At 46.6% G+C, this 26,905-nt stretch overlaps 1 protein-coding gene and 1 non-coding gene across 4 annotated transcripts in view; both read right to left on the bottom strand.

Moving 5' to 3' along the window:
• Positions 1 to 9,158, bottom strand: part of Tfcp2l1 (transcription factor CP2 like 1) — a 56,377-nt gene extending 47,219 nt beyond the window's left edge. Inside the window, exons 1-3 of one of the 3 annotated variants that reach the window (XM_004836045.4) lie at positions 8,865 to 9,048; positions 8,260 to 8,289; positions 5,082 to 5,233 (exon numbers count right to left, since the gene is read on the bottom strand). In XM_004836045.4, the coding sequence (XP_004836102.1) occupies positions 5,082 to 5,233; positions 8,260 to 8,289; positions 8,865 to 8,926 (244 nt within the window). In that variant the 5' untranslated portion in view covers positions 8,927 to 9,048. Of the gene's footprint in view, positions 1 to 5,081; positions 5,234 to 8,259; positions 8,290 to 8,497; positions 8,753 to 8,864 lie in introns of those variants that run through there. The other 2 variants (XM_087198166.1, XM_004836046.4) reach the window with 2 other exon arrangements.
• Positions 9,159 to 26,388: 17,230 nt separating this feature from the next.
• LOC147829880 (U6 spliceosomal RNA) lies at positions 26,389 to 26,492 on the bottom strand. Its single transcript, XR_015447509.1, has one exon. It is a non-coding gene; the product is annotated as a U6 spliceosomal RNA (small nuclear RNA).
• Between the last annotated feature and the right edge of the window lie 413 nt (positions 26,493 to 26,905).

Genomic DNA, 26,905 nt, shown 5'->3' on the forward strand with positions numbered 1-26,905 from the left:
ATGTAAGTCCTTAGCAAGTGCCAGGTACTCATTCTATACTCTGTTCAGTATTCCTCATGCATGCGTGTGTGTGTGTGTGTGTGTGTGTGTGTGTGTGTGTGTGTGTGTGTGGTACTGGAGACTGAACCCAGAGCCTTCACACTGAGCTCCATGCCTAGTCCTTATATTTTATTTTGAGACCAGGTCTCACTAAGTCACTAAATTGTCCGGGCTGGGCTCAAATTTTGTGATCCTCCTGCCTCTGCCTCCCAGAGTGCTGGGACTATAGTGTGCCCCACTATGCCTGGCTGCACTAATTTTATGCAGATGGTACCAACTACTTTGTAGAGATTTTATTTTCCACATCTTATAAGTAAGCAATAGAAGGCAAAGACAGTTCAGTAACTTGGACCCACCTTGGAGAAGCAGTTAGAGCACTGGGTCATTAGGTCTAAGTCTCCCAGCCTTAACACTCCTATGTTTCACATTCCAAACCCTAGTCCTCCCAAAGCCTCGGGATTGCTGGGATAGACAGTATGTTCAGTGGCGCCCACCCCCACCCACTCTTTTAAGCCATTCTTGCCTTTGCACATAGCTTTTATTTCTGAGTCACCTTCCTCCTCCCATCACCAAAAAAAATTTATTTTTTGAATGAATGAAAGAGTCCTCTGAAAACTCTTTACTATGCCATTAAGACTCAAGAGTTGTTTTGGTGGAAAATACCAAAGCTTTCTCCACAGCAGATCATTCTAGAAAAGCTGTCTCTTATCTGGGGTCACCTCCTCTCCCTCAGGCTCTCCACCTCTCTGAAACAAGCCGCCCACAGTGACCTTAGGCCACTGACAAAGTTATCTGAGATCTTGCCGAGTCTCCATCCTACAGGTATCCACCCTTTAAACAGAATTCTTTAAGAGGAAAAGGGTTTACTTTGTTTTTCAAACCATCTCTACCATATCCTATACTGGCCACTGGGTGTAGAGACAGGACATTCATGTGTGACAGCCATTGCCCAGGCCACAGCAGAGTTATTAAGTACTGGTCCGACACTGCACTGAGAAACTGGTATCCAGTGGCTTTATAAAACACCTTTTGGGGGTAGTATTGGGGATTAAACCCAGGGCCTTGGCACTGAGCTCCAGTCCCTTTTTTCTTTTTTTAAATTTTGGATCTTGGTAAGTCACTAAGTTCCCCAGGTGGGGCTTAAACTTGTGACCCTTCTACCTCAGCCTCTGGGAGTGCTGAGATTACAGGCCTGTGTCACCAGGGCCAGGGAGGAGCTTTTTGATTTACAGATTCAGCATTGTTTCCATGTTTCAAGGGAACTTTAAACACATCATTACAAACAGGAGAACACATGATGGCCTCATAGAAACAACACAGTAAATATCATAGACCCAATAGAATAAACACCAACAACTGAATGGCAAATTTTTTCATTAACCAAAAAGGTCTTGAATGATGTTTTGAATTATGTCAAAACTCTTTTTCCCCCCCAGTACCAAGAATGGAGTCCAACTCTTTGCGCATCCTAGGCAAGCACTCAGCACTGAGCTACACCCTCAGCAGAGGAGGGGGACTCTCTTTTAAAATTGTATTCTGAGAAAGGGTCTCACTAAGTCCCTAAGTTGCCCAGCATGGCTTCAAACTTGCAATCCTCCTGCCTCAGGCTCCTAGTACCTAGGAGTACTGATGTATACCACAACACTATGCTCAAACCTACTTTTAAAAATTGGATCAAAATATATTTGTTACATGACATAAAAGACAAGCTACCTAAATATGCTGAAAAAACATCTAACTAGGCATGGTATCACATGACTGTAATCCTAGCTACTCGGGTGGCTGAGGCAGGAGGATCAAAGTTAAAGCCCAGGCTGGGCAACTTAATGAGACTGTGTTTCAAAATATAAAATTAAAGGGCCGGGGATTTAGCTCAGTGGTTTTGCCATCTGCTGTGCAAGCGCAAGGACCCGAGTTCGATCCTGGTACCAAAAAACAAAAACAAAACATATATATATATGTGTGTATAGTTAAAAAGTGGTAGAGCACTTACCTCAAATGGGCAAGGCCCTGAGTTCAATCTTTAGCACTTTAAGAATTTTTTTTAAAAAGTCTAGTATAGCATTATTACTAATAGCAAAAGAAAGAAAAGATAGAGATAGGAAAAAAATAAAACCAGTCATTCCTACTTTTATAATTTTCTGGATAGTTATAGAGCATCTTCAACTATGAAGGTATCAAACCTAATGTGAGGATAGATGTTATAAAGACAGGACAAAGCTCAGGCCTCACAAAACTTCTATTATATAAAAGACAGACACTAAGATAATTACACTGCGTATTTTTTCCCAGTAGTTATGACAATATTCTTTCCTAAATAACAAGAGGAAATAGTGAAACACACAGACATTTTAAATAATGTCTCAGACATTTTAATAATGGAAGATGTTATTATAAGAATATTATTTAATAAAAGCAAGAAACAGTTGTATTAAGCATATGATCTCCTCAGTGGTTAAAAAAAAGGTACAAGAGGACATCTTAATGGTTGTAAAAACAATCCATAAAAGTAAATGGAGCAGGTGGGGCTCAGTGCGGTAAAGCACATATTTAGTGTACGAGAGGCCTGGAGTCTAACATGGAACAACAAAAAAGAAGGAGGAAAAAGAGGAGGAGAAATGATTGGTGATAGCCAAGAAAAATGATTAAAGAAATCTGTACTCTCAAACAGCAGATGTATTTTCATGCTACAATAAGGAGTTTCATGAAAAATGGGGTAAGAATCAACAAAAGTCCATTTCTGGCCTAATATTCCACATTATAGTTTTTCAAATGTTTCAAAGTGATATTTTAAGCCAGTGAGAAAAAGGTAAATCAGGCAATCACCAGTAGGTTAGTTATTTAGAAAAATAAGGACACTTAAATCTTTACATTGTACCACAAATTCCTAAAGCATTTCAGAGTTAAAATTTTAAAAACCATTCAAAAACTATTAAGCTAATTTGAAGATAGGCATTTCCAAGCATTTTAGAAGAATGAAACTTTTGTTTTGTTTTTGTGGCATAATGAAACCCAGAGCCTTGCATGGGCTTTACTACTGAGCGACACCCCAGGCCAGATTGACAGACTTGATGATATATAATTAAAATACAGTTCTAGCCTAGGGTTGTAGCTTGGTGGTAGAGTGCTGGCCTAGCATGGCCTAGGCATTGGTTCTATCTCATGACTGAAAAAAACAAAATAAATAAGTAAAAATATCTAAAGCAAATACATGAAATTAACACAAGATAATGACACCCTAGGGTAACTCTTTCCCTCTTCTAACTATACTGAGGATAATTTATTCACTTATTTATTTATTTTGTAGTGCCAAGATGGACCCCAAGCCATCACCCATGCTAGCGAAGCAGTCTACACTGAGCTACACTCCCAGCTCTAACTCCTCTTTAAAACCCTTTAAAAGACCCAGTATGTTGACTGCCAAACATTGTCCCAATTGGGCTAACTAAAAAAAATGGAGAGTGGTGTAGAGAACCCAGCTGATGGCCTTACAAGTCGGGGCCAGACAGGCAATGATGACAGACACACAACACACAACACCCTTGTCTGGCCGTACAGACTTCAGCAGCGCCTCGGGAGGTGGCCAGAAACATCAAATCAGCAGGCTGAAAATGTAACTCAGTTCCTTCGCTCCAGTTAAGGAAGACAGCAGACACCCAGAAGATGGCAGCACCCCCGAAAAAACAAAACAAGGGCAGGGGCCACTGCACAAACAATACAGACACGGAGCCACTATTGCACCTGGGCTGGTCACCTTCCTCTGTGGGCCAGGCCTCTAGGACAAAGTATGGGCCTTCGGACCATCCCCAGAGGGGGACACTGATGCCAACAGCTTAACTGTGTGAGACCAACAGAAGCCCAGAGCACTGCCTGCACGATGAGCTCCAGCTGCAGCCACCTGTGAACCCCAGTTAGTCTCCCGGCTCAGGAGTTGGCCAGTTCAGCAGACAGACCCTGATGACCACACTGGACTTCTACCCCCGGCCGGCTTCCCAAAAGGAGGAGGCAAAGTTCTACAGAACGGAGGCCACGCACCAGCTACAGACAAGACGCCACACACAGCCACCTGCAGGTCAGCGCAACCCTCCCCACACCAGGCCTATAGCTCTTCGGTGCCTCCCATTTAAAGAGGAGGCCCAGAGGCCTTGACACCCAGTGGAGGAAGAAGCACGCCAGACACACACAGTCACAACAGAACGGCATCCACCAGGACACTGCACCAGCAATTGAAGAGCTGCTTCCACGCCAGGCACTTCATTTCCCTTCCACTTTTTAAAGTTCACAAGAAATCGCACTTCTCATGTTACTCATGGAAAAAGAAAAGACAACTAACTCAAAATCAGGACTACAGAGTGCTACAGTAGAAATTCAAGTTCTGAAGCTCATTCTCCCAAGTTGTGGCAGCAATCTTGTCCCCACTGGCACTAAGGGCTTCTGCCTGGGACGGATGGAACCCAGTCCCTGTGCTGTGCAAGGACACAGCCTGGCCTTCCTGGCACCCCTGCCACACAGCGGACCTGGTCAACCAAAGGTGCTCAGCCTATGCTTAGAAGGACACCAGTGGCAGTCACAGTAAACAGCAGAAGCAGCCAAAAGGCACTGAACATGACCATGAGGGCAACGCGTGGGATGGGACACAGGTCCCCACGTTTGTTGGCCTGTACCCACAATAGAGTAAGGCTTCCTTTTTTTGGAGGCAGATTTCATTATGTTGCCCAGGCTCGTCTTGGCTTCCTCCTGGGCTCCAAATTCTCTTGCCTCAGCAGCCTGAGTAGCTGGGACCCCAGGCATGAGCCACCAACCACCATGCCTGGCTTTCCATATTTCCATTTTTCAGATGAAAACAATGAGGTTCAGGAAGATCACACAGCAAGGAAACCTGAACCTATGTCTGACATCAAAGCCTGTACTCCCTCCCAAGCACCCTCCTCACCCACTGGGACCACAAATGAGGCCCAAATGGGTCTTTCACACTACCTCCCCCCATTCTCGGTGCCATCCTCCCACACCTATTCCACCGCAGCCTGAGCTCCAGCTACTACCTTGGTTGAGGTAGGTCAGGGTTTCCTCATGCAGCTTCACGGCCGGTGATGTGGCAGCACACAGCACGTACTGCAGGGGTGGCAGGCGGGCCCCGTTCTCAGGTGACAACTGGGGCTCCTCTTGCTTGAAGATGGGCAGAGCAAGCACATCACTGCAACACACAGGAAGCCACAGTCAGGGAGCCTTCCCACAGGCTGAGTGAAGGGGCTGCGGCTGGGCTTGGTCACAGATTCGAGCGGCTCCAAAGATCACAGCAAGCCACTGGCCAGCGGGGCTTCTGCTCCCTCGGGCCACAAGCCTTCTAGGTGCTTGAAATCACTCCTTCCCGATTCTAGGAGATCTATTCGATCAAGTCCAGGAGGTAAAAGTGCAGTAATCTACTATCTGCAGAAATCCTAAGTGAGGAAGAGACTAGCACCAAGAAAGTGGCCTTTTGAAGCCATTTGGTTTCAATCCACAGAAGACTATTCATAAAGTCTTACGTTTAGAAGAATAATCTGAACAATAATTTTTTTAGCCCATCATGGTGGTGCATACCTGAGAGACACTCTGTCTCAAAATAAAAAATGAAAAGGGTTGGGATGTAGCTCAGTGTGAAGGCTCTGGGTTCAATCCCCAGTAAGACAAAATAATAACAGTGGTAATAATTTTTATTTCTTAATCAACTCTTCTATTTACCAGTCACTTCTCAGGCCAGTTACAACTCCGTCCTGGAACTCTGTAACCTGTGCAAACCGAGAACCTACTTGTTTTCCTCACTCAAGCTGAGATCTTCCGAAAAGGGGACAACTGGCCCATAACCGTTGTTGTAGTAAGGCTCACAGCAATCTCTCCAAAATGCAAAAAGAGGAGGAAGAACCTCAGTTTCAATTCAAGTTTTCTTACCCAACTGGAAAATCCTCAGATGCTCAAAGATTCTTTTCTTCTACCTCTAAACAAAACTCCCCCACTGGACCAAAATAAAATCAGCCTTCTACCAACATGTAGCTGAGGAATTTGTTTCTAAATTTTTTTTAAGAGATAGGGTCTCACTATGTTGCCTAAGTGGACCCAAACTTCTGGGCTCAAGAGATCCTTCTGCCTCAGTCTCCCGAGTAGCTGGGAATTCAAATGCACTCCATTGAATCCTCAACAAGGGAAAAAGAAATCTCAAATCCTTTGAGAACATGATCAAACTGGGAGCAGGAGAGATTCACTTAAGATCTCTAAATTGTGAGCACTGCAGAGAAACAGGTGCCAAAAACAAAGTGCTATGTCGTATTTTGATAACCCTCCTCCTTTTGTGGGTCCTAGGTTTCGAATCAGATTAGCTGACCCTACTTTACTGCATAAACAGAGTCCCTGGTACAATCTGTTCCTTGAACACATCGTAAAAGTGTGTCTCTGAGACACAAAGCCGACACACACCCCAACGTCTAACCAATTCTCAGGAGAAGTCTGGCTTTGGGCATGCCGGGAAAGATTTCCCTGCCACTGTCTGCTCCCCACAGAGGACAGCATGGGGCTGACGCTGCTCCCATGCAGCATGCCCGTCTTTTTCCTTTCTCCAGCCTGTGTGGTTATCTAGGAACATGGAGAAGCAGGCAGGCCTGTTCACCTGGGAATTGCATAATTTCATGTTTGTCCAGACCATGTTCAGTTAATAACCCATGCATTCCTGGCTTTAAATTTTTTTAAAGAAAAGGATGGGAGGTGCAGGAGGTTAAGAATCATCACTTGACAGCAACTTATTTCAAGCCTGACATCCTTATTTGCCAAGGAATCAAAGTCACCAGAACAAGGCCACTGCCCTTGTGAGGTCACACAACTTGCAAAAGTTCTGCAAAGTGAGAAAATGTCCAAAAACAAAATACAAAAAAAAAAAATCCAAAGAAAAGGACAAGATCTTGTCTTTAGAGTTGGGGGATCAGGGATGCATGCACTGACCCCACCTCAGCCTTTATGAGATCAACCCCTGTGAAGTCAAATCCCTCAACAAGAAATGAAGTTTTAAAAAGCTACGGCTAGAAGAGCTGGGGTGTAGCTCAGTGAAAGAGCCCTTGCTAGCCAAGGCATTCAACTTCCAGTACCCATAAAAAAAGGTGGGGCTGGAGATGTGGCTCAGTGGCACTGCATTTGGCCCACATGCATGAGGTTGACTTCAATCCCCAGCACCACAAAAGAGGGGGAAAAAAAAGACTACAGACCTTCATCATCCACAATTTCCCATAATCACTCCCAAAATCAGGATGACTTTATAGCACCTTTCACCTCCAACTTTCAGCCTCCTCCCTTCACACAATACCAACCCTAAAAGATACTGGGGCTACTCCACAGACAAGGCTACATTTTGGTAGCAGATGTCAAAACTGCCGCTCATCCTAGAGGACAACTCTTACCTACTGGAACATTTTCGGTCTCTAGGAAGTTTTAAATACTGTATACTTATCTTCAATTCAAGGTCACCTTCAAAGTAGTTTTTCAGGCATGTCAAGATACTTAGTGGCAACACACTACATTCAGACAAAACTGCAGTGTGCGCTACATTGAAAACACATCCCTTTGTAGCATTTTTTTTATTGGGGTTAATGATGTAGCATTTGTTTTATAAGTGAGCAGCCACTTACTCTTCTGCAAGGAATGAACATCCTCCCAATAGGCTGTGGCGTCCCCAGAGTTGCTTTAGGGTCTGCAGGGAAGCCACAGTCCACAGGACATTCGACTTTTTGCTGTCTTCTACCACTGTGAATAAAACCCGGCTGATTCATCAGTTAAACTCAATCACTCGTCTGCTTTCTGGAAGGAGGAGGCCTTTGGGGAGGACAATTAGACAGGCACTACACCTGTAATACTCATCAGAGCAGTAAGTTCTTAGGATCAAAAGCAGCACTAAGCAGTTGGTAGCTCTGGCTTTGGGGCCATCAGTGCCTGAGACGCCTTCAGCCTCACAATTCACTTTGCCTGAGTTCACATCAAATGCCCTTTGGGTTAAATTAGGGACATTTAATAAACTGTGACTAGGATGGAAATAAAGACAGGCTAAAGCTGGTTCCAGCGAGTTCAGAAAGTGAAATGACTGCCCATTAGTGACCAGCCAGCTGCACAACAGGGAGAAAAATCTTCCTGGAACTGAAGCAAACGGGGGTCCTACTCTCTAAAGGGGGTTGTAGAGAACTTTTCAAAACAGGCAGGACTTACTTTTCCCTTTGAAGAGCACTAGTCAAATCCCTGCAGAAGAAGAAAGATTTCCATCAAGGACAATAAGCGCTTAAGCCTCGGGCAAACAAGAGCGAGACCTTTTGGGGCAGGGGGCGGTATCCCCTTCTGAGCCTGCCCACCGGCCCACCACCTGCCCACCCGCCAGCCACTGAAGCCCACTGCAGAGGGAGCGAGGCTCAGAGAGGACCAAGGAGCAAGGGTCAGTTTCCCAGAGCACCCCCACACGGATGGCAGAAGTTTCCTCTTCGCTCCCATGAAAGCCGGGCGAGGAGAGACGCGGGAGATGGACGGGCTTGGAAGGGGTCAGCAGGTGCGCCTGTGCCCGGGAGCCGTCGGGGCGGGGCCCTCGGGGACGCCAGGCTCCCGACCAGGCCACCTGGTCGGGTCCCCCTGGGCTCCGCTGATCGTTCCCCACCAGGGGATCTGGCCCGGTCTCCCTCATCCTCCCCAGAGGGCGCGCTGCCGGGCGCAGGGCCCCGTGTGGGCGGCCCCTCTCCGCCCAGGTGTCCTTCGGCACCCGGCTGCGACCCCGCCCAGGGCAGCGCCGTCTGGCCGGGGCGGCTGGGGGGAGGCAGGGCCCTTACCGCAGGTAGCTGCCTGAGTTGTGCTGGTTGTAGTGCTCGGGCTGAGTGTGCCAGAACAGCATGGCTTGAACCCCCAGTGCGCGGAGAGGCGCGGCAACGAGTGGAGACGCGGGCGGCACCCACCGCGCGGTCACCTGAGAGCCGCGCCGGGAACCCGAGGTGCCCGGTGGCCCCGCGCATTTATGGGCGGCGCGGGACGGGGCGGGGCCGCGGCCGGACCGCCCTCCAGTACCGTGGCGGGAAGGCGGCTCCCGGCCCCGCGCACCTGGCCTACTAAGCGGCGCGCCCTTTCCTGGAGTGGCGTCCTCCAGGACTCAGGGACCGAAAGGTGGGCGGGGCGGGGCGGGGCGGGGCGAGGCGGGGCCCAGGTGACCCCTGCTGCAGCCCACCTGCTTTCTAGTCCCTACGCTCCCGGTTCCCGACGCTGAGCCCACAGTTTGTCCCCAGGGCGGCTCGGTGATTGGAACAGGCTCGGATGTCCAAGAACCCAGTCCAGGCACAGGCACGCTTTTATCTTGCTCTTTTTTTCTTCCAGGCATCTCATACTATGAAATCCTTTGCACTTTGAAATTTTCTTGTGTATTGGTTGTCTTGCCCCCTGAAATGTAAGCTCCAAGAGGGCAGGGCCTGGGCTAATTCACCACTGCCCAGAATAAATCTTTAAATACATATGAAGAAAAGGAAATGAGCTGTGAGAAGGGGTGGGGCAGATCCCAGAGAGGTCGAGGAGCTGGGACTTCCTTTACCTTTTCGGCTTCTTTTCCCCAGGCACCCGCCTTCCTCTCTCCACCCTCCAGATTTTATTCCAAGTGTGTTTTAAACTGAGCAGGTGAGCTCACAGTTTGCCTTTCAGAAAGACCTGTCTGGCAGTAGTATGGACAGTGGGTCATGGTGAATGGGGTCAGTCAGGAGGGAGCCGAGTTCCATGGGCCAGGGCCCACATCCGAGGGATATCCGGTCCCCAGCACATGGCACAGGGCCTGGCACAAAGAAGGCAGCCATTCTGCCCTCTGGGACCTAGGCCTGTAGCTCCCAGCTCCCCTGGGCCTGGATATGGGTGAGACTCTCCCTCCCTCACTGTTCCTCGCCAAATCCTGCAGCCACAAGTCACAGCTGGCAGCTCTCAAGGGCCCCACTTCTGCCTGCTGTTCTGGCCTGTGAGGCACAGTAGAGAGTAGTCTGCAGACAGCCCCACACACCTGCCCCTTCAGGGACCCCTGCTGTTGCAAGGAGGTCAGATACCTGTTGGGGACAGCCACATTCCAGTGACTCTTACGCTGCCAGCGCTGATGGGCTGTTTAGCCCCAGCATCCCTCATAGAGACAGTCCAAGCTATGGCCAGAACTTGCATCATTGCTCAAGGTCCCCCTAGTCCGCCCCTGCTGCCTTCCATTCCCTTCCCAGGTGTTAATCCCAGGGGAGCTCCCTAATTCATATCAGAACACTACATCATTTAACAGGAAGTGCTCTGGTGTGAAGCTGATGAGCCTGGCCTTTCCTGGAACCCTCTCATTCTAGCCTAAGAGGCAGTGGGTGAGCAGCAGTCCCCTGCAGTGTGACCAGGGAAGTGGCAGCTGTTGTGGGAACAGAGGGGACTTTGGATCCAGAGAAGACCCTGGTATGTGTGAGTGGAAGTTAAGCCATTGCATGGCAGGGAGGAAGGGCCTCCAGCTGAGGAAGAGAACTGAACAGAGGAAGGGAAGTGGAGATGATGAGAATTCAGACCTGGGTTTTCTACTTAGTGGTCTCAGAATATGTGATCCTCGTGAGGTAAACTAAGCCCTGCTGCTCAGAGATGACTTCTCCCCCCACCCCTGCATGGCTGGCCCCAAGGCTTCCTTTGAGCATACAGTGCAGCAGAAGTAATGCTGTTTCAGAGGTGGGCTGGCCCATTAGATGGCAGAAAGCTGCTCCCAGCTCTACCAGAGCTCAGAACCATCACATCAAGAGCCCCTGTGCCCGGCTTGCAAGGGAAACACATCCAGCCCATCACTCCAGGTACCCAGCCGTGCTCCCAGGGGAAGGGCTCGCACAGACCTGTCAACAGAGGCAAGCCTGCAGACTAGGGGGCAAGCATGATTGTGCTCTAAGCCACCCAAGTGTGAGGCGGTTTGTTTCATGCCAATGAGGAAGCTGCACATTGGGTCCTTTGCGCCACAGTTTGCCCCTGGTAAAGTGGGGTTGATAAGGACTGTAGCTTCTTATTTCCAAGTGCAACTGTACCTGCACAGTGCAGGTGACTGTACCGAAGGTGACAGCATAGCTTTGTCCTCCTCTTAGGTTCTCCTGCTTGAGGAGACAGCATGACAGTCCTGTCCTTCAAATAACTGCCTATTTTGGCCTGTGACTTTTCAGTGTTAGGGCACAGCTGAGGCTTTGTCTAAACCCCTTGGGGCTTCCATTCTGGTAAAGAGAAGACAGCCATGCACGAGATGGCCTTCCAGTCCCTCTATTTTGTCAATGTCCATGATTCACATATGGTGGGACTATCAACTTTTACTCTGTGCTAGGCCCAGAGATAAACAGAATAGACACATCAGCTCATTTTATAGATGAAGAAACTGAGGCTCAGGAGGCCAAACACCACAGCTGAGATTTGAGGCCAGGCTTGTGACTTCTGGGCTCATGCTCTTTGGCTATCAATAATTTCTGTCCCAAAGTTCTATGTTCCTTTTCTGACCCAATCCTGGGAAAATTTGCTGTCATCAGATGTGTGTCTGCTCCCATGGGTTAGCCCAGGACCCCTCCAGAGTCAGCAGCAAGACCCCCACAGAGTCATCGGGTCTCCTCCTAAAGCTGCGCAGAGGGCCCTTACTGCCAGTGAGCTGTCTTGTCAGATGAGTAGGAGTTCAAGGACGGCTCATTCAAGAGGTTGGATTTGGCCAGCAGGAAAAGCAGTCACAGTACTGGGTGCTCTGGGGATCTGCTGCCACAGGTAGGTGGCAGAGGGCAGAAGGCAGAGTTAAGCTGCAGGGCCTCAGTAATGCCTGTCTGGGGCCAGTTCAGCACCCATGCTGGTGGGGACAGCTCTGCTGGGCATGACAGTGCCCTCCACACTCTAAGAAGTGCAGGTGGGGCCACTCTTGAGCTGTTGGGAGCCTGCAGCCGACTCCAAAGTCACACTGCTTAGAGTTAAGTTCACCAAGAGCCTCCTGTACTGGATAGAACTGGATCCTGCTGGAAGACCCCCAAATAAAATGACTCAAGCAGCACACGTATTTACCCTCATATTTCAGCATCTATAGTTAATGCCACCCAGCACAGCACCCACTTGCCACAACAGCTGGTCTGCACAGAGGTCTGCAGGCCTTGGAGAGCCCATAGCAAGGTCAAAACCTCATGTGACAGAAAGTTGAGTGGAGCTCAGTGGTGAAGCATGGCTGTGCCTGCACAAGGCCCTTGGTTCAATTCCTCAGCACCAGAGAGAGAGAGAGGACACAATACAGCCCATCACTAGCTTTATGCCAATCATGTGAATGGTAATAATTAACTGCCTTAGGTTAAATATATTTTAAAATCTAATTTCACCCGTTTTACTTTAAAAGTTATGCATGTGGCTTGCATTTGTGGCTTGTGTTATACATCTGTTATACGGAAATGGTCTAAAGTGGTCACTCTCACCCAGGACAAGCACAACCTCTGGAAACATTTTTGGTTGTCTCACATGAGGAGGTGAGGTGGGTACAGGCCAGGGAAGCTATAGACATCCTATAACACACGGGGTGATTCCTCACAGCAAAGAATTATCTGGCTCAAAAATGTTAATAAGGCTCAGATTGAGAAACCTTAATCTGTTCATGGCATCTACAATGCCAGGAACTCAGTTTTCTTTTTTTGTTGTTTTGTTTTGTTTTACAGTGCTGGGGATGGAACCCCAGTCATCTTATTCTTTCTTTGCCACGTGTACCTTCCCTTTGTGAGATATTGGCATAGTGGCTGCTGGAGCTCCAGCCATTATGACAGCATTCTCACCAGTCACAAAGAGGGGGGGCAGAATAAGGGCACACCTTCTCTGTTCACAGAAGATGTATACACCACTTTTTCCTAACTTCTTCACTTGATCTTAGCCAAAAGGCCGAGAAGTGATCTCTCCTAACATCTTGACTGAAAGCTAGTCACCTGGCTTCTCCTTGCTGTATAGGAGCTACTAGGAAATGTAGTCTTTATGGGAATGGCATGTGCCCAGATAAAAAACAGAGATTTCTTACCAAGGAAGATGGGGGAATGGATCTATGGGTGAGACTAATAGCTGCCATACTTTCCAGGTGTGCCAGGCAAGAAATGTTATTCCCAAGTTGCAGATAGAGAAACTAAGGCACATGGGTCAGGGAGTTGCCAAAACATGGCAAACGGCACGGCTGAGCATGAGCTAAGGCCTCCTGACTTCTCTTCATCCACCGTGTTGTACTGCATGCTTGGCTCAATCCGTTTCTGTCCTTTGCGTCCCGTTTGCCAGTGGCCCATGTGGTCCTCTGCTGCTCAGCAGTTTCTAGGAGGAGGCAACTTTGTGCCTTCAAATCCAGATGAAGACTGCTGTGTACTCCGAGCACCACACCAAGCTCGGCTTCTTAGCTTTGACAACTGAATGAGGTAATAAGAGAGGTTAAGAGAAGGGAAGACAGGAAGTCTCTGCATTCCCCAGGTCTTTCTGTACATCTGAAAATACTCCAAAATGGAACAGTTCTTGTTGTTGTTGTTGTTGCTGCTGCTGCTGCTGCTGCTGCTGCTGCAGCTAGGGATGGAACCCAGGGTTCTATATATGATAGATAAATGCTCTACCCCTGAGCTACATCTCCCCCAACAATTCTTTTTTTAAAATATTTTTTCAGAACTCAAGGAGTCTAACATATAATGTATGCACATGATTTGGTTTTTGTTCATTTTATTGTGTAGTTTTGAAGTGCTGAGGGCAGAGCCCAGGGCCTCCAGCACCTCTGGCAAGTGCTCTGCCACTGAGCTACATACACTCTGCCCTGATTTGGTTGCTTAGAGCAAAGCCCACCTGTACACTGACAGTCTCTGTGTGCCGCACTCCCAGACGCGGCAGAGTAGTGTAACAAATGTCTGCCGCGTGTCCACCCTGGGCACAGCCAAGCCTGTGTGAGGACCCCCTCACTGGCCCTAGATCTCACAAGGGCCCTGGGAAACAGCTGCTGGGTCCATTTTGCAGATGAGGCTGTGGAGGCTCGAGAGTCCAGGTGGCCTGCCCTGGATGATGTAACCAGCAAGGGGAGGAGGTGGGATTTGAATCCCATCCCTCCCACACCAAAACCATGTGTCCCTCCACCTGCTCTCCCCTCCGCCCCAAATGCTTGCTGCTGATCAGTCTTTTGGGCAGCATTTGGACATCCTCCATCTTTGCAGGGCTGCTCTGCTTCCTGCTCAGCAGTCCCAGCTCAGCCATGGATGGTGTCAGCCGCATGTCCCTTGGCGCAGGGCCATACCAGAGCCCTGTTATCTGCTTCACTGCTCCTCCTGCAAATGTCCCAGGTTCTGGTGACAGCCCCTGCAGGAGGGCCACACAGAATACCCCTACCTGGGGACAGGTGCTCTAGAAAAATAGGGGGAGCCATGAGGGAGACAAAGAGAGACCTCCCGGGGCTCAGTGGGGTCAGAGGAGGCAAGGACTCATGCACTTCCCATTCGTTTTGCATCCTGGGGAGATCGATGCCAGTCACCCACTTACCAATGCTCCTGACTTCAGTCAATGGACCCAATTGGCATGGCCAGGGCAGTAGAGCCAGGACAGGACCCAGTTCATTCTGGCTTGAAAAGCTAGACTCTGCCCACTGCACCGAGCTGGACGAAGTTGGACAAGAAGAAATGGGAAGAATCACCATGAGGCATCAACACTGAGGACACTGCAGTGAGAGAACCCAGCCAGCTGCCCCCACAGGGCAGGTCGTCATGGATGACCCAACATGTAAGAAAGGGCATTAACAAAAAAGACAAGAGCCATGTGAGCACAGGGTGGGGGTGGGTGGGAACCAATGGGGAGGAAGCAGAGGCTGCCCAGAGAGGAACAGTTATGAAATCTTCCAGTGTTGGCACTGACCATCCTCAGCAGCTCAGAGAGGGCGTGTCCAGCCCTCTCGAGTACCACACACACTGCAAGATACACCAGGCTCCTCCACACAACTGCACACCCTGTTTGCACATGACAGGCACACCCTGTTTGCACATGAGCCAAGGAGGCTGGTGGAGTGGTGGTCTGGCCCATATTCCTCTTGCCATGCCGTGCACCTGGCATGGGGCTGCCACCATGCAGAAGAGAGCTCCAAAACCACCATCTACTTGTCAATCTGAGTGCCCACCAGCCACATCCATCTGGGGCCACTTGCCTATCAAGGACCCTTTACTTCCCTGTTTTTCCCACTCCCCTGCTCCTCAGTGCCCTCCCTCCAGCCCCAGTTTGACTGGCTAACTTCCCTGAGGCTCAGCTAGTGGCACCTCCTCCAGAGAGCCTGCCCTTCCCCAGCAGAGCAGCCCAAACACCCTCTTCTTCTCTCTAAGCTCACAGGTGTTGCCTCAGGACACCCTCATGCCACCCACTCCCAAATCCAGGCTCAACAGAGAGCAGCGTCTGCCACCGAAAGGGTTTGTGCTTTGGAATGCTGCAAGGCTGGCTTTAACTCCTGCCTTTGTCCTTACTAGTGCCGGGACCTCAACTGCCATCTTAACTTCACCAGCCTTGACTTCCTCAAGTGTGACATGGGACCCACTGCCTGGGGAGATTTCCAGGGTTCACTGACAGAGGAAACGCCCTAATGAGGATAGAGCAATTCTTTCCCCTCTGTGACCCTCTTGAGATGCCAACATCTGTGGCTGCCCTCTGTGGGTACTGTTTGCCGCCCAGAGTCTCCCTTTAGGACCAAGTACTCATCCTCACCTTCCCCACAACTGAGAAGGCTGCCAGATGACACTTCATTGCTGGGCATCTCCCAGAACTGTTCTCACCTCCTGTGTCCCTCCATGGAGCAGCCCACATCCAGTGACTGGTTGGCATGGGGGACAAGGTCCTGGTGTTTCCAATCACCCTAGGGTTCTTTGGCTCTATTGGGATGAAAATCATGAACTGGTAAAGTAAAGCCCTGCTAGCAATCTTGATGTCACCAGATGATGCCAGCTAACACTGGATGCCAATGGTTGACACAGCCAGCTGCTAGTCACTGCTTCTACTGACCACCACCATCAAATGCCTGCTGTGCCAGACACAGTAGGTTGATGGTACTGGGTGTTGGTGGTGCAAGTTTGTGCTGGGCAATGTAGAGTGTTCATTGGAATGACTGCTCTGTCCACACTACACAGCATAAAAATCCCAACTAGATTTATAGGACTTTTGGGGCCCACAGTACTGTAAAAATAAATCACAAGCAGGTTTACCAGAACAGCAAAGCAAGTCTTTAACAGGGCCTGTGATGCAGCACAGGGGGCCAGTACACAGGAGGGACCCATCCTACACGGAAACTCAGAAAATGGCTGGGGATGCTGCTTGTAGAGCAGCTACAGGCCTGTTCCACTGAGGGGCAGGGCTGAAAAGTTGCTATGAATGTTCAGTATGCAAATAAGGGGCTCAGATCCCTCCCTTCTTGATTTTAGCCACTCCAGGGTGCTCCCTCCCTTCTTCAAAAAGGAAACAGTATTGTGTGAAGTGGCAGGAGTAGGGGAGGAGGTACTGCCTTGCCTGTCTGGCAGCGCTCATATTGGAGTGGAGAATTTGGTTTGATAGCCAGGAAAAACACTGAAGCAAACTGTCCCAGTCCATTGGGGAGGGGGGTGAGGGATCTCCAAGTCTGCACCCTGGTTTATTGTACCTGTCCCAAGAGAATGAGTGGGAGATACCTGAGGGAACACAGGAAAGGCAAAAAGGCTCTTGGTTTGGCCACTGGCCAACTGGGGGAAACCCTCATCTTAGTTACTTTCTCAGTCCTGGATCAAAATACCTGACACCCACAAGTTGAAGGAGGAAAAGTTTATTTTCACTCACAGTTTGTAGAGGTTTCAGTCCATAGTCGGCTGGCTCCACGCAGAGCGGCATGGCACAGGAGCACCACAAGGAGAAAGAGTTCATGGTAGGCAGGCAGGAGGCAACAAGAAGCAAGCAACAGCAGCCGCCAACCTTCTTTCTGTGTGTTTATATTCCACCCAGACTACCTGCCCTTTGGGTAGTACCACCCATATTCAGGGTGGGGAATCCTTAATCCCAGCATCACAGCCTAGATCCAGCCCCACCTATGAGTGCCTGAGGCTTTGAGGGGACATCTAGATACAAGCCATAATACCCCTTCTCTGAGTCTCACTGTCCTCAGAGAGCTACACCGACATGGTCCCTCTCCTCACAGAGCCAAAGGTTTGAAATGGGGGGAGAAATGACAGGAAACACACAGCATGACTGTGTGGTGTGCACTTGTGAGGAACCAAGGAGGATATGGGAGTCGCTGATGCCTGCAAGCCCTAGGGATAGGCAGGACCGTGAGCCCAGGAGTCACTAGCTTGTGTGGGGTGCTCCTGTCCCACCCAGTGCAGAATCTGGGAGCTGCCAGGGAGCTGTGCTTCTCCCCTGCTACTTGGGTGACTCAAGAGCAGTGCTGGTCCATTGGGAAGCCCTGACCCTGTTCATTGTGACCCAGCATAACCAGACATACACCTCCACACACATCCAGGGGCACCAGCCCCCAGCACTTCCTCTGCTCCTACCGCAGGGTCCAGGAGCAGGGACACAGTTCCTCATTGCCTTGTCCACCAGGGCAGGGGACATTTGTCATGGTTGCCTGGAATCTTCTGTACACTTTTCCGTGCTTGGACAATGTATTTCGTTGAGTCTAATATGCCCTCAATTGTATGATACACCATTATTTTATGAACCAGTAGAAGAAAACATTAGCAATTAAAATTATACACATTTTCTTATCATTTGAAATGTGTATTTTGTTATTAAAAGATCTCATTTACATTTATTAAGGTATAAACTCTCCTGTGTATGTGTTAAAAAAGGAAAACATAAGCAAAAAAAGTCAGTTAACTCTTTTCTACAATTTCTACATTTCTCCTTTTTTTAAGTTAAATTTCTTTTTTTCTTTCTTTTTTTTTTTTTTTGGTACCGGGGATTGAACTCGGGACCTCGCACTTAACAAAGCAGGTGGTGGAACCACTGAGCTAAATCCCCGAGCCCTACAAGTTCTTTACTGTACAACTCTTCAGGATTCCTGTTTATGGAGACTGGTCCATGTTGCTAGCTTTATACCTGTGCTGTGCTTTGGGCCATCAAGAGACTCAGGGATATAGCGCTTATAGACAGAGTGCTCCGATTTTGGTTCTAAAATTTCTTTCCAAGGTGCTGCATCCCTTCAGCATCCTATTGATGGAGTTGCTCCCACAGCCTTAAAGGGAGATTTCACATACGTGCTGACAATGCTAAGTACAAAACTGCCACATGACCAAGGGTCATTACCAACTGTCAGTTGCACCCTGATTTCAGAAACTTCAAAATATGGGAGGTCGGGGGCAGAATATGTGCCTTAGAAGCAATGAAATATGCTGGATTATCATAATTGTGGATCTCGCTTTCTTTTTTTTTTTTCCTATCTTTATTCCTTTTATTTCTTTCTCTTGTCTAATTGCGGTGGCTAATGTTTCCAAAACTATATTGAACAGGAGTGGTGATGGTGGACATCCTTGTCATGTTCTTGATTTTAGTGTGAAGGATTTCAGTTTTTGACCATTTAGTATGATATTGGCTGTTGGTTTTTCATAGATGTTTTTTATCAGATTGAGGTAGAGACCATTTATTCCAATTTTTGTAGGGTTTTTATCATGAATGGGTGTTGGATTTTGTCAAATGCTCTTTCTGAAACTATTGAGATGATCATATGGTTTTTGTCCTTGGCTCTATTGATATAGTGTATTACATTAATTGATTTGCGTATGTTGAGCCATCCCTGCATCCCTGGGATGAATCCCATTTGGTCAGGGTGTATGATTTTCTTGATGATCTTCTGCATTCTGTTTGCCAGTATCTTATTAAGGATTTTTGCATCTATGTTCATTAGTGAGATCGGCCTATAGTTCTCTTTTTGGTTGGATCTTTCTCTGCTTTGGGGATCAAGGTGATGCTTGCTTCCAGGAAGGAATTTGGGAGTATTGCTTCCCTAACAATTTCATTGAAGAGTTTAAACAGTAGTGGTAGTAGTTCCTCTCTAAATGTCTTGTAGAATTCAATGGTGAAGCCTTCAAGACCAGGGCTTTTCTTAGTTGGTAAGTTTTTGATGACATTTTCAATTTCATTGATTGATATTGGGTTGTTTAGAATGTTTAGGTCTTCTTCGTTCAACCATGGTAATTCATACATATCTAGGAATCTGTCCATTTCTTCTGTGTTTCCATCTTATTGGCTTATAGGTTCTGGAAGTAGGTATTGATGATCTTCTGGATTTCTGCTGGGGCTGTTGTAATTTCACCCTTTTCATTCCTAATTGCATGGATTTGGGCCTTTTCTTTCCTTTTTCTGACAAGGTTGGCTAAGGGTTTGTCAATTTTGTTGATTCCTTCGAAGAACCAACTCTTAGCTTCACTGAATTTTTGTATCGTTCTCTTAGTCTCCATTGCATTGATTTCTCCTCTGATCTTTATAATTTCCTCCCTTGTATGAGCTTTGGGGTTGTCCTGCTCTTCTTTTTCTAGAAGCTTGAGGTTCAGCATCAGGTTGTTTAATTGGGCTCATTCTGTTTTCCTAATATGAGTATTCACTGCTATGAATTTCCCCCATAAGACTGCTTTCATTGTGTCCCATAGATTCCAATATGTTGTATTGTCATTGTCATTTAATTGAAGGAAATGTCTGATTTCTTCTTTAATTTCCTCTGTGACCCATTGGTTATTCAGAAAGGTATTGTTCAATTTCCATGTGTTTATGAAATTTTTCGAGTTTCTTTTACTATTGATCTCCAATTTCATTGCACTATGGTCTGATAATATACAGGGGATAACTTCAATTCCTTTGCACTTACTTAAATATGTTCTATGAGCGAGTATGTGGTCTATTTTGGAGAATGACCTGTGTGCAGCTGAAAAGAATGTGTATTCTGATTTTGTGGGGTGGAAGACTCTGTGAACATCTGTTAAGTTCATTTGTTCAAGAGTTTGATTGGGTTCTAGTATTTCATTGCTTATTTTTAGTCTAGTTGATCTATCTATTTGTGACAGTGGGGTATTGAGGTCCCCCACTACAATTGTATTAGTGCTTATTTGATTTTTCATGTCTGTCAGTATTTGTTTTATATACTTGGGTGCACTAGTGTTTGATGCATAGATATTAATGATCATCATCTCTTCCTCTTGGATTGTTCCCTTTACAAGGATGTAGCATCCTTCCTTGTCTCTCTTAATCAGTGTTGGTTTGAAATCCACTTGATCTGCAAAGAGGATAGTTACTCCTGCTTCTTTTTTGGGTTCCTGCCACATGGAGTATTGTTTTCCACCCTTTCACTTTCAGTCTGTGAGTTTCTTTTTGAATTAAGTATGTTTCTTGTATTCAACATATTGTTGGATCTTGCTTCTTGACCCATTCTGCTAGTCTATTTCTTTTGATTGGTGAATTGAGACCATGAACATTCATGGTTCTAACTGGTACATATTGACTTATCATTGTCATGACTTTTTCTTTTTGTTGGATTCTCCCCCTTTACATTTAATTTCTTGTTGCACCTGATGGATTCATTCGGCTGTGCTTCCTGAAGTTGTGATCCTCAATGTCTGTTCCTAGGATATTATCTAAAATTTTTCGGAGTGGTGGTTTGGTATTCATGAAGTTCCTAAGGTTCTCTTTGTCATGAAAGTATCTTATTTCTCCATTAATTTTGAAAGATAGTTTTGCACGGTACATCAATCTGGGTTGGAAGCTGTTTTCCTTTAGGACTTGGAACATGTCACTCCAAGCTCTTCTTGGCTTGAGGGTTTGCACTGAGAAGTCTGCTGTGATTCTGATGGGCTTTCCTTTGTATATGTGATTTGTTTCTTTTCTCTCACTGCTTGTAGAATTTGTTCTTCTGTTGGGTTTCTGGAATCTTAACAATTATATGCCTATGTGTAGATTTCATTTTTATCAAGACTAGTTGGAATCCTATATGCCTCACTTTTCTGTATGTCAAGTTCTTTTCCCCTGCTTGGGAAGTTTTCTGGCATTATTTCTGTGAACAGTTTTTTTATGTTGTCTGCACTCTCTCCTGTTTCTTTGGTGACTCCAATCAGTCTTATGTTATTCTTCTTTGCATTGTCTAGCGGCTGCTGGATTGATTTCTTGTGGTCCCTTACAATTTTGAAGTAATTTTTCTTTTCCTGGTCACTAATTACAATCTTATCTTCTATATCTGAAATTCTGTCCTCACATTGGCTCATTCTGCTGCATAGACTTTCAGTAGAGATTTTAATCTCCTGGAAATCTGTTTGCATCTGTTTTATGGATTCCATTAGTTTCCTATATTGGGATTCCATTATGTTCCTGAGCTCCTCTCTAGATTTATTAATCATGTCTTGCACTATGGGCACAATCTCTGCTGTTATGTGAGAAATTATTTCTGATTTCATTTTTTCCAGATCCTCTTTTGTTGCCAGTTCAGGGAGTCCAGGTGGTTGCATATCAGAGTGTTCCATCTCATTTCCCTTTGGGGTTGCTGTTGGTGATCTAGAAGTCTGGTTTTGAGGCTTGTTTATGTGTCTTCTCATTTCGATGGGAGGGGGGGTGCTGCTGGCCCCTGCAAAGCTCACCTCCTCTGTGCTGGGAGCAGTAGTGTGTTGGCCTGGAAGCCTCCCCCTCTGTGCTGGGAGTGGTGGCACATTGGCCTGGAAGCCTCCTCCTCTGTACTGGATCTCACTTTCTTTATGTTGAAAAGTTTTAAACTGTATCTCCCAGTCTCCCTTGCAGAGATGAGGCTTTGCTTCTACCAATAGAGTTCTGATTTGGAAGTGAAGAAACAGGCTGGGCAGAGCTAATCTGTTCACTAGCATGAGTGGCAGAAGAGGCAATTTTCTGAGATTAACCAGACCAATTAAGTAGTAATGTTTCTGGAAGTTTGGGTTAGACCTTCTTCAGCCCTTCTAACAATTCTGTGGGGGATAAATTCCTGTCTACACCAACTACAGTTGCCCACCTACACTCTTCTTTCTCCCCTATTAATAAGACACTGATCTCATTGAAGCATCAGCAATACCTGCCCAGCTAAAAACTAAACACAACACGTAAGTACTACATTTCCCAGGATTCCCCATAGAGTGGGATAACCACATGACTGAATTTCAACCAATGAGATGTAAATAGAGGCTGGTGGGTGAAGCTTTTGGGGAAGCATTCAGAAGGTGAGCTGTCCTTGGTCAGTGCTTCCCAAGGCAATGACACTCAGATGGGTGCTGTGGATCAGCTCCCCAAAGCTAGAGTTTCATTTTATTATTTATTGTTCACTGTAGCCACAAGGCACATATTTAAGGAAACAGCTTCTAAAATGAGCTTGCACCCTGAAATAAGTATTTAGAATTATGATAAGGCAACAAAAGATGAAGTCTTCAGTTCCTGGCCATATATGGGTGACCTTCTTGGAAGATGGGGAAGCCCTTCCAGCTTTGTACACAGACTTGCATAATGTCACAGTGCCTGAACCCCATTCTGAATGCACAGAGTCTCTGGGACAACTTGGCCAAATGCTTCTGCAGCGCTCTCCATGTCAAGGACTTCTGCATCCTGGATCTGAGCAACTGCAGATCAAAACTATTCAAGGAAAAATTGTGTCTGCAGCAAACACATGCAGACGTTGTTCCTCCTCATCATCATTATTCCCCAAACAATATGGTCCAATAACTATTTCCATAGCATTTACATTAGGAACTGTGGGTTACTAGCAATGATGAGCAGTATACAAGAGGACATGTGTAGGTCCTATGCAAATACTGTACCTTTTATGAAAGGGACTTGAGCAGCCAGAGTCTTGTGTGCTTGGGATACTAGAATGAATTTGCCCTGATACCAAGGCTGACGTACCACTCTGTTTACAACCTGGACTCTAACTTAAGGGTGCCGTGATTTGGAGTCTGGCAGAGTTGGAAACTTAGCTGCTTCTGTACTCTGCTGTGAAATGTATAGGAGCTACTTTTGCTCAGAGTAAGAAAATTGGTCTCCAGCCCTCCAGTCTCCATCCAGTAAGATCTCACCAGGAAGATCAAATGAAGGGAACAGCCCTCCCTCCTGGACCTATTGGTTTCACTGTGTTGCCCAGGCTTGAACTCTTCTTGTTTCAGCCTCCTGAGTTCTGGGACTACAGGTGCTCACCGCTGTGTTCAGCTTCAGCCATCCTCTGGATTTCATCCTTACAAGGTCCTGAGCAGAGAATACAAATCACTCAAGCCTGGACTTCCAACCAGTTATTTAAATGGTGAAATTATATATTTATTTGCATGCCTGAGGGGTCTGCTAAGATTATGGGTATTTGTTAGGCAGCAATAGAAAGTGATTATAGCATGCATGGAAACAGCTTTATATTTTTCTTTCATTCATGTATGGACATAAATGTGGGTTTATATTATATATACAATACTCTTGCAAATGGCTTTTGTCTCTTAATGTATCATAAGCATTTTTCCTGAATTACTAAATACTTAAACTTTTTATGGTGGTGCTCACCTATAACCCCAGCACTCTGAGAGACTGAGGCAAGAGAATTGCAAATTCAAGCCCAGTTTAGGCAACCTAGCAACTTAGTGAGAACCTGTCTCCAAATAAAAATTAGGGGGTGGGTGTTGCTGGGGATGTAGCTCAGTGCAGATGCCCTGGGTTCAATGCTCAGCACTGCAAAAAACTGTAGAGTGTAAAATCCAATGGCCACATAGAATGAGCATATCATAATTTAGACTTCTAGTCTCTCTGTCTCTCTCTGCCTCTCTTTGCCTCTGTCTGTCTCTGCCTCTGCCTCTGTCTCTGTCTTTCTCTCTCTCTGTCTCTGTCTGTCTCTGTCTCTCTCTTTCCCCAGGTTCTTACTAATTTTCCTGGGCTAGCCTCAGACTCATGAGCCTCCTGCCTCAGCCTCTTGAGTAGTAGGGACCACAGGCACATGCCACCATGCTGAGTCCCAGTTAGGTTTTTTTTTTTTTTTTTTGGTACCAGGGATCAAACTCAGGTCCTTGCGCTTGCGCAGCAGGCGGCGAAACCACTGAGCTAAATCCCAGGCCCTTGTTAGGTTTTAATTATATTCTTGTAGATGTAGCTTTGTATTCCTGTTCAGTGATAGTTTTAAGGGATAGCCACAGAAGGAGAACTCATAAGTCAAAAGGTTTTGCACACCAAGTTTTCATTCACAAGGCTAAATCATCCAACAAGGATACAGAGTGCTCCTTGCACACACAATCACAATCCCTCCCTCTGGTTACTGTTTCCATAGTCAACTTTTTTTCAAAAATGAAACTATTAAACCAGGTGTGGTGGTGCTTACCTGTAATCTCAGCACTCTGAGAGGCTGGGGCAGGAGGATTGAATTTTCCAGTCCAGCCTGGGAAATTTAGCAACTTAGTGAGACTCCATCTCAAGATAGAAAGGGCTGGGGATGTAGCTCAGTGCAAAAGCCCTGGGTTCAATTGCCAGTACAGCAGGTGTGTGTGTGCGCATGTGATAGGGCATATCAGTCCCTACAATGCAGGAATGTCTTTATTTTTTATTTAGGAACAGGGCTTTCATTTCCTTTTCTTTGGGACATAACACTTATTTCACTAAACACCCTCTCTACTCAATAAGGCTGTGAACACTTGGAGGGCAGGATGTATGTCTTTTATTCCTTTTTATCCTTCCTAAGAATTAATTCAGCGCTGAGCCTCTGACAAAGCTGTGGTGCTGACAGCGAAGAGAGCATCCTCTGGTCACTTCTGCTCCTCCTGTCTCTGGCTCAGAGTGGCCTGACCTTGAGAACTCTATTGAGGTGTTTGGTTTTAGGGTGAAATAGCACAGAGCGGCCTGGGGAGCACCATCAACAGAAGTGTACGTCCCACAGAGGCCGGAAGTCCCAGAAGGAGGTGATAGGGGCCTCTCCTTGGCTTGTAGATTCCCCTTCTTCTGCACATGCATACCCTGGGTGTCTCCGTGTGAGTCCCAATCTCCCTTGTCTCAAAGGACACCAGCTGCTAGAGTTTGGAGTTTAAATATCCCCAAAGGCCCATGTGTTTTATGAAGTCTTATCCTCAGCTCAGCATGGCTGGATGTAGTGGGACCTTGAAGAACTGGGGCATGATGAGAAGTTTTGGTGTGTTCATGGGTGCCCGTGAAGGGGATTAGGGGACTCAGTCTCTTCCTCTTTTCTTTTCTCTTCTTTTCTTTTCTTTTCTTTCTGTTCCAGGCCATGAGGCCAGCAGCTTTATTCCACCACATGCTCCCAGCTTGATGTGCTGCCCCAGACCTGAAGCAATGGAGCCAATTGGTCATGGACTGAAACCTCCCAAACTGTGAGCCAAAATAAACCTTTCCACTTTATCATAAGCTGATTATCCCAGGTATTTTGTCACAGTTATAGAAAGCCTGACCAATCCAAAGTCATACAGGATTAGGGATCATCTGAACAACCCCATTTTAATTTACCTCTCCATGGGCCTGTCTCCAAATACAGTCACATCTTGAGGCATTGGGGGTTGGGGTTTCAACCCATTAATTTTAAGAGGATAGGACCCAGCCCCTAACACTAGGTCAGGGTGGGCTCAGGTCTCTTCATCAACAGTGGCCAACAAATTCGGACAGGTGGGTTTGGGTCTATAATCACTTGGGAAGTGCACTGAGCCCTCAAGGAAATGCTCCATTCTCTAGGAGAACTTGGACTTCATAGACTTTCACAGGAGACCCTGAGAGGGCCAACCAAGAAGGAAACACAGAGGAGAAAGACCGATAATTTGGTTTCCAGGAAGCAATGTCTGACAGGGGAACTCCAGGCCCTGTTCCTCCTTAACATTTTGGGAAGGTAGAAAGCTGGTTGGGGCTCCATCCATGTGGCATATTATACCATCTAAATCATGGCCATTTTCCTACACAGACTATTATTAACATTAGCTTTTTGTTATGAAAATTTTCTAACATGCAGAAGAGTTTAAATAAAAATATAAAGAATACCTATGGAGGCTCTTCCTTAGTTCAACAATGGTTAGCAGATATCATATTTACTTTTCTTGTCCTTTTTTTTTCACTTTTTCTTTTCCAACTGAAGCTGGACAGCTTTTTTTTTTTTTGGTACTGGGGATCGAACTCAGGTCCTTGTGCTTGCAGAGCAGGCAGCAAAACCACTGAGCTAAATTCCTGGCCTGAAGCTGGGCAGCTTTTAAAAACATTATAAGTACATAATTTTTGCAGTACATAATGATTACATTCATCATGGGAAAGTTATACACATACATAACATATCTTTTTTACTTCCTTTCCACCTTTTCTCCCTCCTCCTTCCAACTCTAAATTCCCTTCCCATTTGCAAAAAAAAATCTAGCTCCCTATTTCTTATTATCTAGTTTTATTTTGAAAAATATGGAATACTTCATGAATTTCCATGTCATCTGTGCACAGGGGCCATGCTAATCTCTGTATTGTTCCAATTTTAGTATATGTGCCCCTGAGGCAAGCACTGAGCACCTTTTTACTAACGTTAATGATACAAGAGATTAGCGTGTGACAAACTGGCTGGAAAAGTGGGTGTGACCTGTCAATCACAGAGGTCCAGGGCACATGCACAGAACAGTTCCAAAACCCTGTGTCTGGAACCAATCAGAGTGCTATCTTCAATTCTCATGAGAACTCAAGCAGGTTTTTGAGAGAACAGCTTAGACCTGATCTCAGCCTGAGTGAGAGATACAAAAGATGGCTGAACCTCAAACTCAAGTTCCTCCTGCCTCAGCCCCCTAAATGTTGGATTACAGGCCTGTACCAGGGTATGGACCAGGGTGTTTCCTCAACAGTCTTGTTTTTTGTTATTCGTTTGCATTTCCTTATAAAGTTTAAAATCATGATTGCGGATGTAGATCAGTGGTAGCGTGCTTGC

The sequence above is a fragment of the Heterocephalus glaber genome, unplaced genomic scaffold (assembly GCF_053883595.1).
Source record: "Heterocephalus glaber isolate CG9 unplaced genomic scaffold, H.glaber_assembly_v1.0 deba00000347, whole genome shotgun sequence".
In the NCBI taxonomy this organism is placed as follows: Eukaryota; Metazoa; Chordata; class Mammalia; order Rodentia; family Bathyergidae; genus Heterocephalus; species Heterocephalus glaber.